Source organism: Microcaecilia unicolor, chromosome 3, assembly GCF_901765095.1.
Source record: "Microcaecilia unicolor chromosome 3, aMicUni1.1, whole genome shotgun sequence".
NCBI classification, from domain to species: Eukaryota; Metazoa; Chordata; class Amphibia; order Gymnophiona; family Siphonopidae; genus Microcaecilia; species Microcaecilia unicolor.
Window position 1 is genome coordinate 403672359 of NC_044033.1, and position 16738 is coordinate 403689096.

The 16738-nt window shown below is 41.5% G+C and overlaps 1 protein-coding gene across 2 annotated transcripts in view; it reads right to left on the bottom strand.

The window, feature by feature from the left end:
• SUPT3H (SPT3 homolog, SAGA and STAGA complex component) overlaps positions 1-16738 on the bottom strand; it is an 881555-nt gene that overhangs the window by 177803 nt on the left and 687014 nt on the right. For both annotated transcript variants that reach the window (XM_030198764.1, XM_030198765.1), the window contains one exon: positions 13248-13358. In XM_030198764.1, coding sequence (XP_030054624.1) covers positions 13248-13358 — 111 coding nt within the window. The remainder of the gene's footprint in view (positions 1-13247; positions 13359-16738) is intronic.

Sequence of the window (16738 nt, forward strand, 5' to 3'; positions counted from 1 at the left end):
TATTGTCTGTGATGTACTGTACAAGCAAAGAAATGTTGAATACTGCAGACTATTGACGTCTTTTTTCTCCATATTTTTATTGGTTTTGAGCACTAAGTTGTGAGATCCACGATCTGTATTATGTGATTATATCATTCTCATTTATAGACATTTTCATAAGAATTATAGGTTTAAATATGTTATCTCAGAATTCCTAGAATATATATATTCTTAAAAGTAAATATGGAATTCCAGTTATGGTACCAAGGAACTCAAGATCAATGCAGTGTTCAAAGGGACTTAATGGCTGCTGCTGCTAAATTTTTAAATTTCTATCCATTGCTTTTACAGGGGAGATGTACTAAAGTGCAATAAGATATATATGGATAGTGCCACTGAAAATCCCTCTAAATGCCCTGCCACTATCTGGATAGTGCTAGAGTGGAGTTATGGTGGAGAAAGGTGTAAATGTACATGTGCAAATTGCTCCTCTGCCTACGCTCTACCCAAAACATCTGACAACATGCTTACACCAAACAAAGGTTTCTGGAATACGTTGCCAGAGAATGTGGTAAAAGTGGTTAGCGTAGCGGAGTTTAAAAAAAGGGACGGCTTCCTAAAGGAAAAGTCCATAGACCATTATTAAATGGACTTGGGGAAAATCCATTATTTCTGGGATAAGTAGTATAGAATGTTTTGTACTTTTTTGGGATCTTGCCAGGTATTTGTGACCTGGATTGGCCACTGTTGGAAACAGGATGCTGGGCTTGATGGACCTTTGGTCTTTCCCAGTATGGTAATACTTATATACTTATGTAACCAAAGAAAGGGAAGCCTTACAAGAAAAATAAAATCTGCTATTTAGAAACATTCAACTGAAAATGATTAGCATCCATCCAAGCCCTCACAGTGATCACGGGGGGAGTAAGGGGGGGGGTCATTCCTGATTCCCTCCAGTGGTCATCTGGTCATTTAGAGCATCTTTTTGTGCATTATTTATTCTGAAAATAGGTCTAGACCAAAACGTTGACATTTTTGCCCTAGACGTTTTCATTTTATTCTTTTATGGCTGTAAAACATACAGGTGTTAGGCACGCCCTAAGCCCATCCTAATCCTCCTTCAAAACACCCCCGATATGCTCCCAAGTGATTTGGACACACTACAGATGAAACACATAGATAAATATCTGCAAAACAGGCTGCAAAAATACCAATTTGGACATTTAGAGAAGAAATCCATCCAAGTGGATTAATGAGCCCCTATGTGTATCCAAAAACCCATGAAGCGGGAGTAACACAAGCTTGTCATGGATTTTAGCAAGACAACCAAGAGATGAAACTGGACGATAATTACCGGGGTCATTTGGATCTAAACTTACATTTTTCAAAAGCAGACACACAGAAGCTCTTTTTAAACAGGGAGGAACTGAAACTTCAGTAAGAGAGTTAACCAAAAGGACAATCGCATCGTGTTTCTTATTTCAAAAACTTTATCAATGAGGGTGAACATATGTCCAATGGCCAAAGAGAAACATTCAAGCTATTCACAGTTGAGATCTGTTTAGGAGACACTAAAGAGAATGCCTCCCAAACAGCAAGACCTAAAGGACTTTCCCTTTCAGGCCACGGGATATTCACAAAGGAATCAAGTATGTTAAAGATCTTGCTGCTAAAGGCCTTGGGAAAATCTAGTGGCATAAAGGACAAACATGACTGATCAACTGGCCTAAAACCTCAATCGGAGAAGATGGAGCAGAAGAAATAACTCTACTGTAATAATAATCTTTTTTGCTGACAGAGTAAGTTCCTTATACTTAGCTAGACATAAGCAACATTCATGCAACCTAGAATCAGAGCCATCTTTTCTCCACATTCTTTCTTAATTCTTGCCTAGACTGTCTAATAACATCAGAGAACCAAGCAGCAGAATTAAATCTCCGCTTACGTAAGGTCTTCACAAGAGCAATTATATCAAGCATATTCAGTAACATGCTATGCCACTATTCCACAACTACAGTAACTGAATATGAATCCAAATCAGTCAACTGCGGACACCAAATATCCTTTAACAGCATTAAATATGCCACAAGGCAAAAATGTGGAAGAAGAGGTACAACAAGAGGTCACAAGCCACTGCAAAGTAATAATATAATGATCAAAGGTACTTTCTCTTTCGAAACTGAGAAATCAGAACAAGGAAGGAACTCCTTACCTAAAAAAACATAAATCTACAGTATGGCCAGCAGAATGAGTCAGGCCAGAAACCACTTGATACCAACTCAAACAGGATAAAGTATGATCAGAATCAGCAAAAAAAACAAATCCTCATCAATCTTATCATAATGAAGGTTAAAATCACCTAATAAAATGGTATTTGTTGGGTTGAGATTGTAACAAATCAATTAAAGAAGAAGAATTCAACTGCAAATTGACAGGTGGACTATATATTAAAACCAAATTGAACAAAAGTTGAAGACATCAGCAAGGCTTCAACTGAAAAAGAAATATTAAACTTATGCAACTTAAAATTAAACGGCATTCTACACACCATCAATAATCCATCACCCTTCTTGTTGATTCTCGGTTTAGAGAAAGCTGAAAACCCAGAAGGTGTCAACTGATTAATCATGAAATCCATGTCTAAAAGCCATGATTCAGTGATGCACAAAATATCAAGCTTCTTAGAAGTCAATAAATCCTGCAAGATAATTTTATTTTTAACTGACCTAGCATTGATTAACAAACATTTTGTATTTAGATGTGCATTTTGCTACAGCAATAAGGTCTATTAGGGATGGTTAGTACACCAGTCTGTCTGTCCATATGCATATGTTTGTTTGAGCATGTGCACAAAACCTATGCATAAAGTGATGCAGGAGCTGGCAAAAATCAGTGCAGGTGGGGAGATGTGCTCCACCATCAGGAAAAAAAATATCAGGACAACAAAATGGCCTGCCAGGGCCAAAAGTTCTGAAGAGTGCTTGGTGGAATCTGAGCCCCTTGGCACAGGATTGGCTGCCTGTCTTGTGGTACCTAATCTGCTATATCTGCCACCCCACCCTTTTGTATCATAGGTATAAGTAGCTATATTGTTCACAGCATGGACAGTTTTATCCACAGAGACAGAGCATAATTTTCAGACCCAATTTTAACCAATAAACGGTTCAGTTACCCAGGTAAAATCTGTTGAAGGTTGCCCTCTTGAAGACCTAGCATCAGTCAGAAGCTCTGTGTTGTATTTAAAGCCAGAAAAATATGCAGAATGTATCATTAACACCCATTTAAAGCTCATTAAACATCTAATTATGAAACTTTCAGAAAAGAATTCTTATTCCAAACCAACACAGAGATATTATTGTTATGGGATCATCCTGTAGGTTATTAACTTTAAAAAAGAAAAACCTTGCTTTCCAAGAAAATGACTGTCAACATTTTAGTAAATAGAAGAAAATGGAGAAACTGGGTAATTGAGATGAATATGCTAGAAATCATAAAGTTACCAAACTGTCAAGTATTTTCTCACTAAATCTTCCAATGTTTTTCTTAGAAAACCAAACTGTTAGCATATGGCATTGGGAGATCAAAAGAACACCTAGATTTTCCTTTTCGTCTTGATATGGCCATCAAGTCATTTCAGCTTCCTCAGTGGCAATTTATCCAGCTGGTTAAAATATTCATAATTCTCGCCTCCTCTTCAAGACAGTGCAAATGATCATCTATCCTGTGCCTCCATTTATATGTTTGAGATGCGGTGTTGGAATCCATAGGGAGGACAGTTTACAAAGCCATTTATGTGGATAAGTAAGGATCTATGCATGCAAACTGGTCATCTCAAAATTGCCCTCCCTAAAAAGAACTAAAAAATACCCACATAGAACTGTTAGCAACATCTGGGAGAGTTATTCCTTGGAATGTTTTTGACGGGGATCACACAATAAAACAGATAGATTGAATTATTTTCAATAAAAATAAAATCGGGGTGGAGTCAAGAACACAGGGAGTGGAGTCAAGTGGGGTGGAGGCAAAAAGGAAAGAGTCAAGATGGTGCCATAATTGGACATCTTATTATCTTGCTTCTTTCATTTTTCTATACAAGACGTGTAAGAGGAAGGCTCATTCAACTCTTACCTCACAAAAGTCAGTGATTCAGGATCCTATGAACTCACATATATTTTGAATGTTTGTGATGGTACTGTCCTCTGCTGTGAGTGGGAAGAGAGGAGCATGGTCTCTGGGTGAACACAATATTATGCTGAGCTCCCCTCCCCCCAACTGCAACCAGTGGCCTGCAGAAAGAAGGTTCCTAGATGGTCATCCGTGCAAGTCTTGGCTGTGATGGGAGAATACAGGAGGAACAGCTATCTTTACTCAATGCAGCAGACTTCAGTAAGATAATTGTGGTTGGGTCCTTTCTTTGGTTACACTCCTAAAAGATATACTTGGATTTCAGGTGTGTGAATTAGAGCCTCCTGGGAAATGGACTAAAGAGTTTTGGTAGCTGTGTTAATTTCTTGTTTTTATTTGTTGGTATTAATTTGTAATGTAGTGAATGGAATATGTCAGTTTCTGAAATTTACATCTGCTATCTTTATAGCAGTACAAGGAGAAAACATTTTTGGTTTTTTTGGTGTTATCCTGCATGCCAGAGTCTGTTTTTTTTGGTGGGGGTTCAGTTGGATTTTTGTCTACACATTTTATTAGTTTACTAGCCGTTATGCCCGGTAAAATGGGCACGATTTCCAGCTACCCTCCTTGGCAGGTCGTCGTCGCCGCCCCTCCCCCCGATGTCGCTGCTACCATCCCCCCCCCCCCGGAGTCGCTGCCGCCTCCCCTCCACCCAGGCCGGGCGCTCTGTTCACTACTGAACTTACAGCGCTGAAAACGCAGCAGGCAGATCAGGTGAGCTCACGTCGGCCTTCCATCTCTGACTGTGTCCCGCCCTCGTGTGATGTAACGTCGGCGAGGACGGGACACAGGCAGGGAAGGAAGGCCGACCAGAGCTCAACTGATCTGCCTGCTGTGTTTTCGGCGCTGTAAGTTCAATTGCGAAGAGAGGGCCCGGGCCGGGTGGAGGGGGGGCAGCAGCGGCGGCGACTCCGGGTGGGGGAAGTGGTAGCGGCGACCTCCGGAGGGGGAGCGGTAGGGACTTCGGCGGTTCTCTCCCTCCCTCCCCTTCGCACAGTAGAGACTTTCCCTCTCTGTCTCGCCCCCGTCATCACGTATTGACGCGGGGGAGGGACAGAGAGGGAATGTCTCTACTGCGCATTTGCGAGTGAGTACGATCACTCGCAATTTATATGTTTGATGGTCACTTTTAGGGTTTTTTTGTTGGACCTAGGGACTAGGTTAGATTTACTGACAGGCATTGCCATTTTACTACACGCTAACAATCATTAACATTATTTACTCTGTACCATATTATGCAGTGGGACCTATTTACTAAAAATTAAGGTTAACAGCATTATTTATTTATTTACAAAGCTGTCATAGAGGTTGCTAAATCATATTTGTATTCATATTTCAAAAAGGAGACTATGATAAAATGAGAAGAACGATGGAAAAAAAACTTAGAGGAGCGGCTGCAAAGGTAAAAAATTTACATCAGCTGTGGATGCTGATCAAAAATACCATCTTGGATGCCCAGGCCAAATATATTCAGTGTATTAAAAAAGAGAAAGGAAGACCAAACAACAGTTGGCAAGGTTAAAACATGAGGTGAAGGAAGCTATCAGTGCTAAAAGAAAATTCTTCAGAAAATGGAAGAAGGATCTGACTGAAAATAGTAACAGTATAAGGAATGACAAGTCAAATGCAAAGTGATGAAAGGAAGGCAAAGGGGGACTTCGTAAAAAAAGATTGCATTGGAGGCAAAAACACATAGTAAACATTTTTTTTAAAGTATATTAAAAGCAAGGAGCCGGCAAAAGAATTGGTTGGACCGCTAGATGATCGAGAGATAAAAGGGGCACTCAGGGAAGAAAAAGTCATAGCAGAGAGATTAAATGAATTCTTTGCTTCGGTCTTCACCAAGGAATATTTGGGAAAGATATTGGTGCCAGAAATGGTATTCAAAGCTATCGAGTCAGAGAAACTGAATGAAATCTCTATAAACCTAGAAGATGTAATGGCACAATTTGACAAACTGAAGAGTAGAAAAATTCCTGGACCAGATAGTATTCATCCTAGAGTACTGATAGAATTGAAAAATGAATTTGTCAAACTATTGTTAGTAATATGTAATTTATCTTTAAAATCAAGCATGGTACCAGAAGATTGGAGTGTGGCCAATGTAATGATGATTTTTAAAAAAGGTTCCAAAGGACATCTGGGAAATTATAGACTGGTGAGCCTGACGTCGGTGCCAGGCAAAATGGTAGAGACAAATTAAAGGGCATATTCAAAAGCATGGATTAATGAAAACAAAGCCAACATGGATTTAGTGAAGGGAAATCTTGCCTCACCAATCTATTACAAGGGGTAATAGATTGGTGAGGTAAGATTGGTGAACAAATATGTAGATAGCTGGTCAATATTTTATATCTAGATTTTCAAAAGGCATTTGACAAAGTACCTCATGAAAGACTCCAGAGGAAATTAGAGAGTCATGGGAGAGGAGGTAGTGTCCTATTGTGGATTAAAAACTGGTTAAAGGATAGAAAGAGAATAAGGTTAAATGGTCAGTATTCTCAATGGAGAAGGGTATATAGTGGGGTTCTTCAGGGGTCTGTGCTAGATCTGCTGCTTTTTAATATATTTATAAATGATCTAGAGATGGGAGTAACTAGTGAGGTAATTAAATTTGCTAACGACACAAAGTTATTCAAGTTGTTAAATCACGAGAGGATTGTGAAAAATTACGAGAGGACCTTACGAGACTGGGAGACTGGGAATCTAAATGGCAGATGATGTTTAATGTGAGCAAGTGCAAAGTGATGCATGTGGGAAAGAGGAACCCGAATTATAGCTATGTAATGCAACGTTCCACATGAGGAGTCACCGACCAGGAAAGGGATCTAGGCGTCATGCTGGTGATACACAAATAAATAAATCAGATTCTGCTAAGGTATGACCTAAGCATCTAAGTATCTTCAGCTTGTGGAAAGAGTTCCTGATTGCAGTGGTAATATGTGGATAGAAAGTCAAGTATGTATCCAGCAAAATTCCACACATACAGAAATGCACGAGCATCCTTTACTAAATCTAGCCCTTAGCATGCTCACTGTAAATGTCAGAAAGAGCATGTTCACACTATTGTCATGTATGGAAACCCAAAAATACACTGGTTAAATGGCATTTACCAAGGGCACATTAAACAGCATGAGCATGGTACAATGAACATGCTCAGTTCTTTTCCTCTTGTTTCCACCTGATGGCTTCCAAGAAGCATGCATGAAAGCCTGATATATGGATGTTGCTCCTCTTAGCAGAGAAGTGGTAGAGTGGGTACACTTTAGGTGTGAAGGCAGTGGTGTGCAAGAGCCAGTTGTTAAAATTTAGCTGAATTTTTCAAGCCAGTTGTTGAATGGAGCCAGGAAGCCAGCACACAAATATCTGTTTTTGTTTCTCCTCCCCTAGCTAACAGCATCATCATCTCTCCCTCTCTAGCTAACAGAATCATTCTCTCTCCCTCCTCCCCCACCTGCGGGTCCAGCATACCTCTCTCAGTTTTCCACCTCATATCCTCCCTCAGGTCCATCTCCCTCACCGCCATCCATCAGATATAACTACTATTCCAGCAGCCCTAGTGTTAACACGTTACCTAGCCAATCCAGAGCCTTTTCTTTGCCAGATCCTGCCCAAGCTTAAGCAGGAAGTTGCATCAGGCTGAGAAAAGGCTCCTAGTCGGCCAAGCAGTGTGTTACCACTACAGCTGCTGGAAGAGTAGTGAGGTTTGAAAGATGACCGGTGAGGGGAATGGATCATCTGAGGTGGAAATCTGAGAGAGGTAAGTTGGACGGGCAGGGAGATATGATGATGCTGTGTTTGCTATAGGTAAGAGGTTTGATTGAGAACAGGACACAGCACGAAGTCAAAAAGTTGAAGCTAATTAGGTTAATCTCTGTTTCCCCTTTCCCGCATAGCTGTCTTTGCAGTAAACTCAAAACAAAGCAAGCAAACCTATCAGCTGCTGCATCCACGTTGTCATTCTTTACTGTTGGTAGCATTTTAATTTAATCTCACATATATTTTCAAACATGCCATCTTGTGCAGCAAACAGATGTACACAAAGTATAATAATAGAATAACTTTTCATAGGTACAGTAGTAATTTCTTATAAATGACAACTGGAGGGGCTGGTTATAGGGATACCCTAGCACTGTTATATTTGTGCAGAGATTTGTTTTTTCTCCTGGTAAAGAGCCACTAAAACACACATCCTGTTATGAGAATCAGGTTCTCAACATTCAGAGTTTTAATCTATTTATTTACTTTTTATGACACTTATATCCCACATTAAACATGAATTAGGTTGAAACCTAGGAGCATTTAAAATCTTATTTATTCCTGTGCCTAGATCAAAAAAGAAAGATGGTTTGTGGGAACGTGCTCCCTTTGTTTTGTTGGAATGCAGTGGCATATTATTATAGAAATTCACTTAATATTATTTACTACTACTGTTTAAGGGGTCCTTTTACTAAGGTGCGCTGGAAAATGACCTGACTGGTGTGGACACGTGTATTGGATGTGCGCAGGTCCATTTTTCAGCATACCTCCAAAAAAAGGGCGTGCGGCAAAATGAAAATTGGTGTGCATCCATTTTGGGCCTGAGACCTTACACTGTAACGGTAAGGTCTCACATGTTAACTGGGTGGCAATTGTCAGTGTGCGTACAATGCTAATTACCGCCCAGTTAGCGCTGCGTGCCAGATGCGTGTAAAAAATGAAATTACTGCTCAGGCCACGCAGTAGTTCAAAATTGACATACATACACGCCTACTCAGCTTAGTAAAAGGGCCCCTAAAAGAGAGAGATTGAATAATGAGGGCAGAGCTACCTTCATGCAGAAGTCCAGTCGGTCTAAATGTGCCAATATTTTCCAGTTCTGTGGTATATATTTATGTCTGTTTGGTTATAAAAAGCATGCTTTTTGTGGGGTGGGGGAGTGGGGCTAATCTTTGTCTCCCGGCTGTGTGCTTGTAGATAGATGAGTCCCAGGTATAATGATGGCTAAAGGAAACCAGCAGTAGAACAGTTGGAGCTGAATGACATTTATGTTCATACAAAGGTAATTATTTTCAGTGGAAATTAAATCTGTTTGCTGCCTGCTATGTGAATATTCCATCACTCTTTCATTATTTACATACCCTGTTTCCCCGAAAGTAAGACATCCCCCCAAAATAAGACCTAGTAGAGGTTTTCCTGAATTGGTAGATATAAGGCCTCCCCCGAAAGTAAGACCTAGCAAATTTTTGTTTGAAAGCAGGGCCGCCGAGAGCCGGACAAGGCCGCCCCCGGGCCTCCCCCCCACCCGAGGTCACCGGGCCCCCCTCCACCCACCCTCCTTCGCTCCCGGAACTAACCTTAAACGCCTCCTTTCACCTTCGCAAGCAAGCAGGGCAGACCTCCTTCCGTGCCCCACCCTCGCGGACGTTAAGTCAGGCGAGGGTGGGACACGGAAGGAAGGAGTGGCCTGCCCTGCTGCTGCTTGCTGCGAAGGTGAAAGGAGGCGTTTAAGGTTAGTTCCAGGAGTGACAGAGGGCGGGTGGGCCAACCCCGATCCAACCCCGATGTTTCCCCGAAAAATAAGACAGCCCCTGAAAATAAGACCTAGCGCATTTTTGGGGACAAAAATTAATATAAGACAGTGTCTTATTTTGGGGGAAACACGGTATTTAGGGCATATGTCTTAAACAGATTGTTTAAATTCATTTATCTAGACCTCACATGCACATGGTATTGCTTGTTAAAACCAAAGGCAAAATCTAAGGGTGGTTAAACAACACGGTATAAACTGTGTTGTTTATGACTTTACCTGTTTTGTACTGTTTTGGGGTCTACTGATCTGTAGATCTGTTGTGTTATTTTGTTGAGTGGAAATAGTCGGGTGTGCTGATAGGAAGGGAGGGAGTACGGGACAGGAAGAGTTCTTGGGGTTGCATATGGAATTTACAGTAAAGAATATTGTATAATTTAATATTATTTATAAATTGGTTGCTACATTGTACCTTTGTACCAATAAAACATACAATAAAGTTTCTTTAGAGCCTGTTGTTAAACATTTACCAGCACACCATTGTGTGGAGGTCAAATGAAAATAGAGAATTCCTAGAGAGAAGAAAATTGACATTCCCTCATCTTCTGAAACATTTGCCTTCTGTGTCAGTATGGATCTTCAAAGACTGCCATCAGAAGAAATGGTTGTGGACAAACGGAATCATATAAAGGGTAGACCTTTATCCGACATTGCTGCCTGGATGTCCAACCGCCACCTGAAATTGAACATGTCCAAGACCGAGCTTATCGTCTTTCCACCAAAACCCACTTCTCCTCTTCCTCCACTTTCTATCTCAGTTGATAACACCCTCATCCTCCCCGTCTCATCTGCCCGCAACCTCGGAGTCATCTTTGACTCCTCTCTCTCCTTCTTTGCGCATATCCAGCACATAGCCAAGACCTGTCTCTTCTTCCTCTTTAACATCAGCAAAATTCGCTCTTTCCTCTCTGAACACACCACCCGAACTCTCATCCACGCTCTCATTACCTCTCGCCTGGACTACTGCAACTTACTCCTCACCGGCCTCCCACTTAGCCATCTATCCCCCCTTCAATCTGTTCAGAACTCTGCTGCACATCTCATATTCCGCCAGAACTGATATACTCATATCACCCCCCTCCTCAGGTCACTTCACTGGCTTCCAATCAGATACCACATTCAATTCAAGCTTCTCCTTCTTACCTACAAATGCACTCAGTCTGCTGCCCCTCACTATCTTTCTACCCTCATCTCCCCTTACGTTCCCGCCCGTAACCTCCGTTCACAGGATAAATCCCTCCTCTCAGTACCCTTCTCCACCACCGCCAACTCCAGGCTCCGCTCATTCTACCTCGCCTCACCCTATGCTTGGAACAACCTTCCTGAGCCCTTACGCTAAGCCCCCTCCCTGCCCGTCTTCAAGTCTTTGCTTAAAGCCCACCTCTTCAATGCTGCGTTCGGCACCTAACCCTTACCGTTCAGTGAATCCAGACTGCCCCAATTTGATTGCCCCTATCGGACCGACCGTTCACTTGTCTATTAGATTGTAAGCTCTTTGTTAAATTGTACAGCGCTGCGTAACCCTAGTAGCGCTCTAGAAATGTTAAGTAGTAGTAGTAGTAGACCCAGAAAGGAATTGGGCCAGTAACCATCTGCTCATTCCCCCTGTCTATAATCACTCTGTAGTATATTCAAGAGAATGGGTGTACTGTTTTGCTACAGCCTCAAAGCTCACAAATATAAACTCCATATTCAAACCAAAACAATTATCAGTTGAAAAAATTAAATGAACAGATCCTGGGGTGAAAATGCATAGAAGAGGTATTAAGAGGAGAGTAAGAAAATGAAGGATGATGGGAGGCAAGGAAGAGGGGAGGGGGAGAATGAAGGGAGAAAAGAAAAAGAAGGGTTACCTAAGATATGTTACTGTTATGTAAATGATCATTGTGTTTATTGTTGCCTAAAGACTGAAACCTATTTAGTAAGCTATGTCAGCTGTTTAATCCTGCTTTTAGCGCACACAAAGTATGGCAGTGTTATCTGTATTAATGCATCAGTTAGCAACAAGTAAACAAGTGAGGAACGAAAAAAGGAACTCCAAGAAAAATAGTTCTTAAAATTCCACTACATTTATTAGAATTCAACACAAATGTGATTGAACTGGAGGCATAACTTGACACGGGCCGTATTTGGGCAATGCTGCCCGCGTCAAGAGTCCAATCCTCTATAGCACTAGTTTTTATAGTCTAAAACAGGCCAAAGGATATGATGCACATAAAACCACTGGTAAGTCAGTATCGAATCAACAAACTCTCTTGTCACTATCCATTACATTTAGTAGGATTCAACACATTTTTTTTCTCAAAACAGAAATTGTGCTTTGTTTTCTTGAATTATTTATTCTTACTCAAAGTTTAGATTTGCAGTTAATATAAAACTGCATACATGAGGGATTTTGTATTATGAAGTTATTTGCACTCCAACATGTGTATGTAACCTTGAATTAATCAGAAGTTCAGCTGCCAAGTGATGGATTTAATGTCACTAAGGAACCAGATCTTCTCTTCTGAATTCACTTTCAACTGTAGTGAAATACAATCAGTATGATTCTGGGGTGTTTGTATATTTGTGTTGAATTCTAATAAATATAATGGACTTTTAAGAACTATTTTCCTTGGACTTCCTTTTTGGTTCCTCACATTTTGCTTGTTCTACACCATGAGGACTTTTTCTCCTTTTCTATGTTAATGCATCAATTAGCACATGCTACTTTATAGATTGTAAAGGCTCCTGCGTTACTTATGCACTAACTAGTTAGTACACAAATGACTGCTCTCCGCCCCTGATACGCTTCCTCATAAAAATAACAAACATATTTTAGTGCAGTTAGCATGCGAGGATTGCAAACTTACCATAGGATGCCTGAGCAGGTCCTATGGTACTCCATTTCTTTCTTCAGCTCAGTGAAAACACCTTATAATTAGATGTAGCTGTAGAGTCTGAAGTACTAATGTTCACACAGTTGTTGATATTTAAAAAATGAATTTATACTATGATTGGGGGCCCAATGTGCTTGTTTGTCTTGAGACCACCAAACAAATAATCCTGCCATGAATGCATTCAGTGGGAAGCTGATAGCCCTTTCTGTATCTCCCTCTTAACAGCTCTCAAATGGTGATGTGTAGGGATGTCTGCACACTGCAGGGAAATATACAAACACCCCAAAATCATACTGATTGTATTTCACTCCCATAATATCCTCATGTATGCAGTTTTATATTAACTGCAAATCTAAAATTTGAGTAAGAATAAATAATTCAAGAAACAAAGCACAATTTCTGTTTGGAGAAAAAAATAAATGTATATCTATATATAGAGAAGATTTTATCCTTTCAAATCAAGTCAGAAATTACTGAGTTTTATTTCCCAAGAGAATTATGCCACTTTTATAAAGAAAATTATGCTAACCCACAAATTGCTTTCAACAATTCCAGCGCTTCTTCATTTGACCACTTGAATATCAAAGTTCTTGAAGATTATAAATATAACTTTTTATAGCTCTCTTATTACGTACTGTGAATGGTGAAAGCGGGCCAATCTTGTGGCCATAGCGCCGAACGGCCTCTCTGATGTGGCTGGGCTGGATGGCACTGCTTTGAGCCTCTATACCACAGGCTGCAGCACTCTGCAACAGAAAAACACATAAATTTTTGCTAAATCAAAAACACATAACAGGCTTACAGTGCAGAAAATATGAAACTAAAAACCTTTTTCAAATATCCTGTTATTATTTTTTATCCTTCTGGGGATACATCGTTTCTGTCATATCACTACATCAGAAAAAAATATACCTTTAGCAAATGAAAGATGACTTTTACATGACCCCTGCTTAGAAGACATGTGGAACCCTAGATTCTTGTCTTACATGTTTCACCTGGTACTGCAGGAAGCAGAATGAAAGTAATGACAGTCCAGTCCCTATGCTTTGCAGAAAACAGAACAAAAACTATTTTCACAATACAGCAAGATAACTCAATCATAGATAAATATTAAGGACCTCACAAAGGGGGATTTGAATTTTATCTCAGGCCTTTTCAGTAGTATTTCAAGATGGGGTACAATAGGAAGGGCATTTTTGATATGATGTCTAAGTCAGACTTTGAATGTTTTGTGCTAAACGTCCCAAATTCGAATAGCAAAAGTAACCATTTTTAAAAGCAAAACGTCTTTTTTTCAAAAACACAGTTTGCAACAAAGATGTGTGCTCTGAATGTTTATCTTTTCAGGCCATTTTTGAAAAATAATAAACCATGCACAAGTGAAAAACATATAAAATCAAATCACTGGAATGTAGGAGGGGCCAGCATTTTTAGCAGACTGGTCCCCCAGACATCCCATGAGGGCAATGGGGTACCCTAGGGGGCACTGCTGTGGACTTCATATAAATGCTCCCAGGTACTCTTCTCACCATTGCTCCCGTAACTTGTCTGCTGAGCCCTCCAAAACCCACCACCCTCAACTGTACACCCCTACAATTGCCCTTATGGGTGAAGGGGGCACTTAAATGTGGGTACAGTGGGTGTCTGGTGAGTTTTGGATGGCTCACAGTTTCTACCACAAGTGTAAAAGGGGAAGGTATGGACTACACTACTCCAGGGACCTGCATACTGCTCTAATGGACCTGGTTATAACATCTGAGACTGTCATAGATGCTGATGAGTACTATTTTTATTCACATTTTATGGGAGTGGGAGGAGGGGTCAATGATCACTGGGGGAGTAAAAGGGGGGGGGGGGTCACCCCTGACTCCCTCTAGTGTTCATCTGGTCATTTAGGGCACCTTTTTGTGTCTTATTCATTAGAGAAACAGGTCTAGACCAAAACATTGAAGCTTTAACCCTAGACGTTTTGGTTTTGTTCCATTAAGGCTGTAAGACGTACAGGAGTTAGTCACATCCTATACCCACCCTAATCCCACCTTTGAAATGTCCCAATACGCCCCCTTGTGATTTGGATGCACTGCAGATGAAATACATTGACAGATGTCTGCAAAACAAGTTTCAAAAATACCGATGTGGTTGTTTTGAGAAGAAATCCATCCAAATGGTGCTTTATGACACTTTTTGGACATTTTTCTTTTTTGAAAATGAGCCCCTATGTATTTCCCTGTCCCCAGAAGGCTTACAATCCATATTTGTATCTGAGGAACTGGAGAGTTAAGTGACTAGACCAAGATTAAAATGCACATCATGGGCTTCCCTCAGCCAACTGCTGTAATCACTAAGCTACTCTGCCACTCTACAAAAGTTTTAAATTCAGCAGCATTTTGAACAACGAAAAATTCTTACCTGATAATTTTCTTTCCATTAATCCCAACAGATCAATCCAGAGACTTGTGGGTTGTGCCCCTCCAGCATGTGGAGAAAGAGAGAACCTCCGAGGTTTGCTATATATGGACCTGTGCAGCCAGCTGAACCTCAGCATGAACGATACCAAAGTAGTGGAATGGAAACAATAGAAAACTCTCCTGACCACCACTTCTATATTTATTTAAATTATTTTTTAATCAAACGAAGGAACACTCAGAACAACGGAACCCGAAAAAAACTAACCAACCGCAACAAAACCACAGACAGTAAACCCAGGGGGGCCTCTGGATTGATCTGTTGGGATTAATGAAAAGAAAATTATAAGGTAAGAATTAATTTTTCGTTCCATGGCATCCCACAGATCAATCCAGAGACTCGTGGGATATACCCAAGCAGCCCTCAAGAAGGGCGGGACACCCCCAACCCGGCAGCAATCACTGATGAGCCAAACACCGCATCTTGACGAGCTGCCACATCCGCCCGATAATGACTAGTGAATGTATGGACTGAAGCCCATGTAGCTGCCCTGCAGATATGTTCCAGAGAAACCAAACGGGACTCTGTATAGGAGGAAGCTTGAGCTTGTGTAGAATGAGCACGAACTTGCAAAGGGACTTGCTTGCCCAATGCCACGTATGCCGAAGAGAAGGACTCCCACACCCAACAGGCTATGGTGTCCTTGGATGCCATATGACCCTTCTTACTGCCTCCAAAAAGGACGAAGAGATGGTCAGAAAGACGAAATTCATTCGTCACCTCCAAATACCTGAGAAGAGCCCATCTTACGTCGAGGCAGCGAAGAGCCTAGAATTGCTCAGGGTAATCTTCCCGGCGGAAGGCCGGCAAATGCAGGAACTGCCCCAAGTGGAAACGAGAAACCACCTTGGGCAAAAACAAAGGAACTGTCCTAATCAATACCCCCGCCTCCGTAAAACGCAGGAAGGGGTCTCTGCAAGAAAGGGCCTGCAACTCTGAAATTCTCCGAGTGGAAGTAATGACTACTAGGAAAATCGTCTTCAAGGTAAGATCCTTAATCGTAATCCCCGATAAGGGCTCGAAAGGAGGACGCTGAAGCGCTTCGAGAACTAGATTAAGGTTCCAGGATGGCAGAACTGGAATGTGAGGAGGGCGCAAACAATTTATGCCCCTCAAGAAATGAGCCTTATCCGGGTGGAAGACGATGGACGCCCCTGAAACCGGCCTCTAAAGCATGCCAGAGCTGCCACCTGCACCTTAAGAGAACTCAACGAGAGTGATTTTTGTACAGCCTCCTGAAGGAACGTGAGGATAACCGATACTGAAGCCGCTGACAATCCCGAACTCGCACACCACGAATCGAAGGTAAGCTATCGAGGTGGATCTTTTCCGAGCCTACAGCATCGTAGTGATAACCGCGTCCGGATACCCTTTTCTTCTCAACCTCGCCCTTTCAAGGGCCAGGCCGTAAGACCAAAGGGGGAGGTATCCTCCATTGTGACTGGCCCCTGCAGCAGGAGACCGTCCTGTGCCAGTAGCAGAAAAGGACGATCAAACAGAAGCCTGATCACATCTGCGTACCAGGGTCATCTGGGCCAATCCGGGGCCACTAGGATCACTTGACCGGGATGACTGGCAATGCAAGTCAGTAACCTGCCCACCATTGGCCATAGAGGAAAGGCATAGTGCAGGCCCCTGGGCCAAGGTTGAAGAAGGGCAT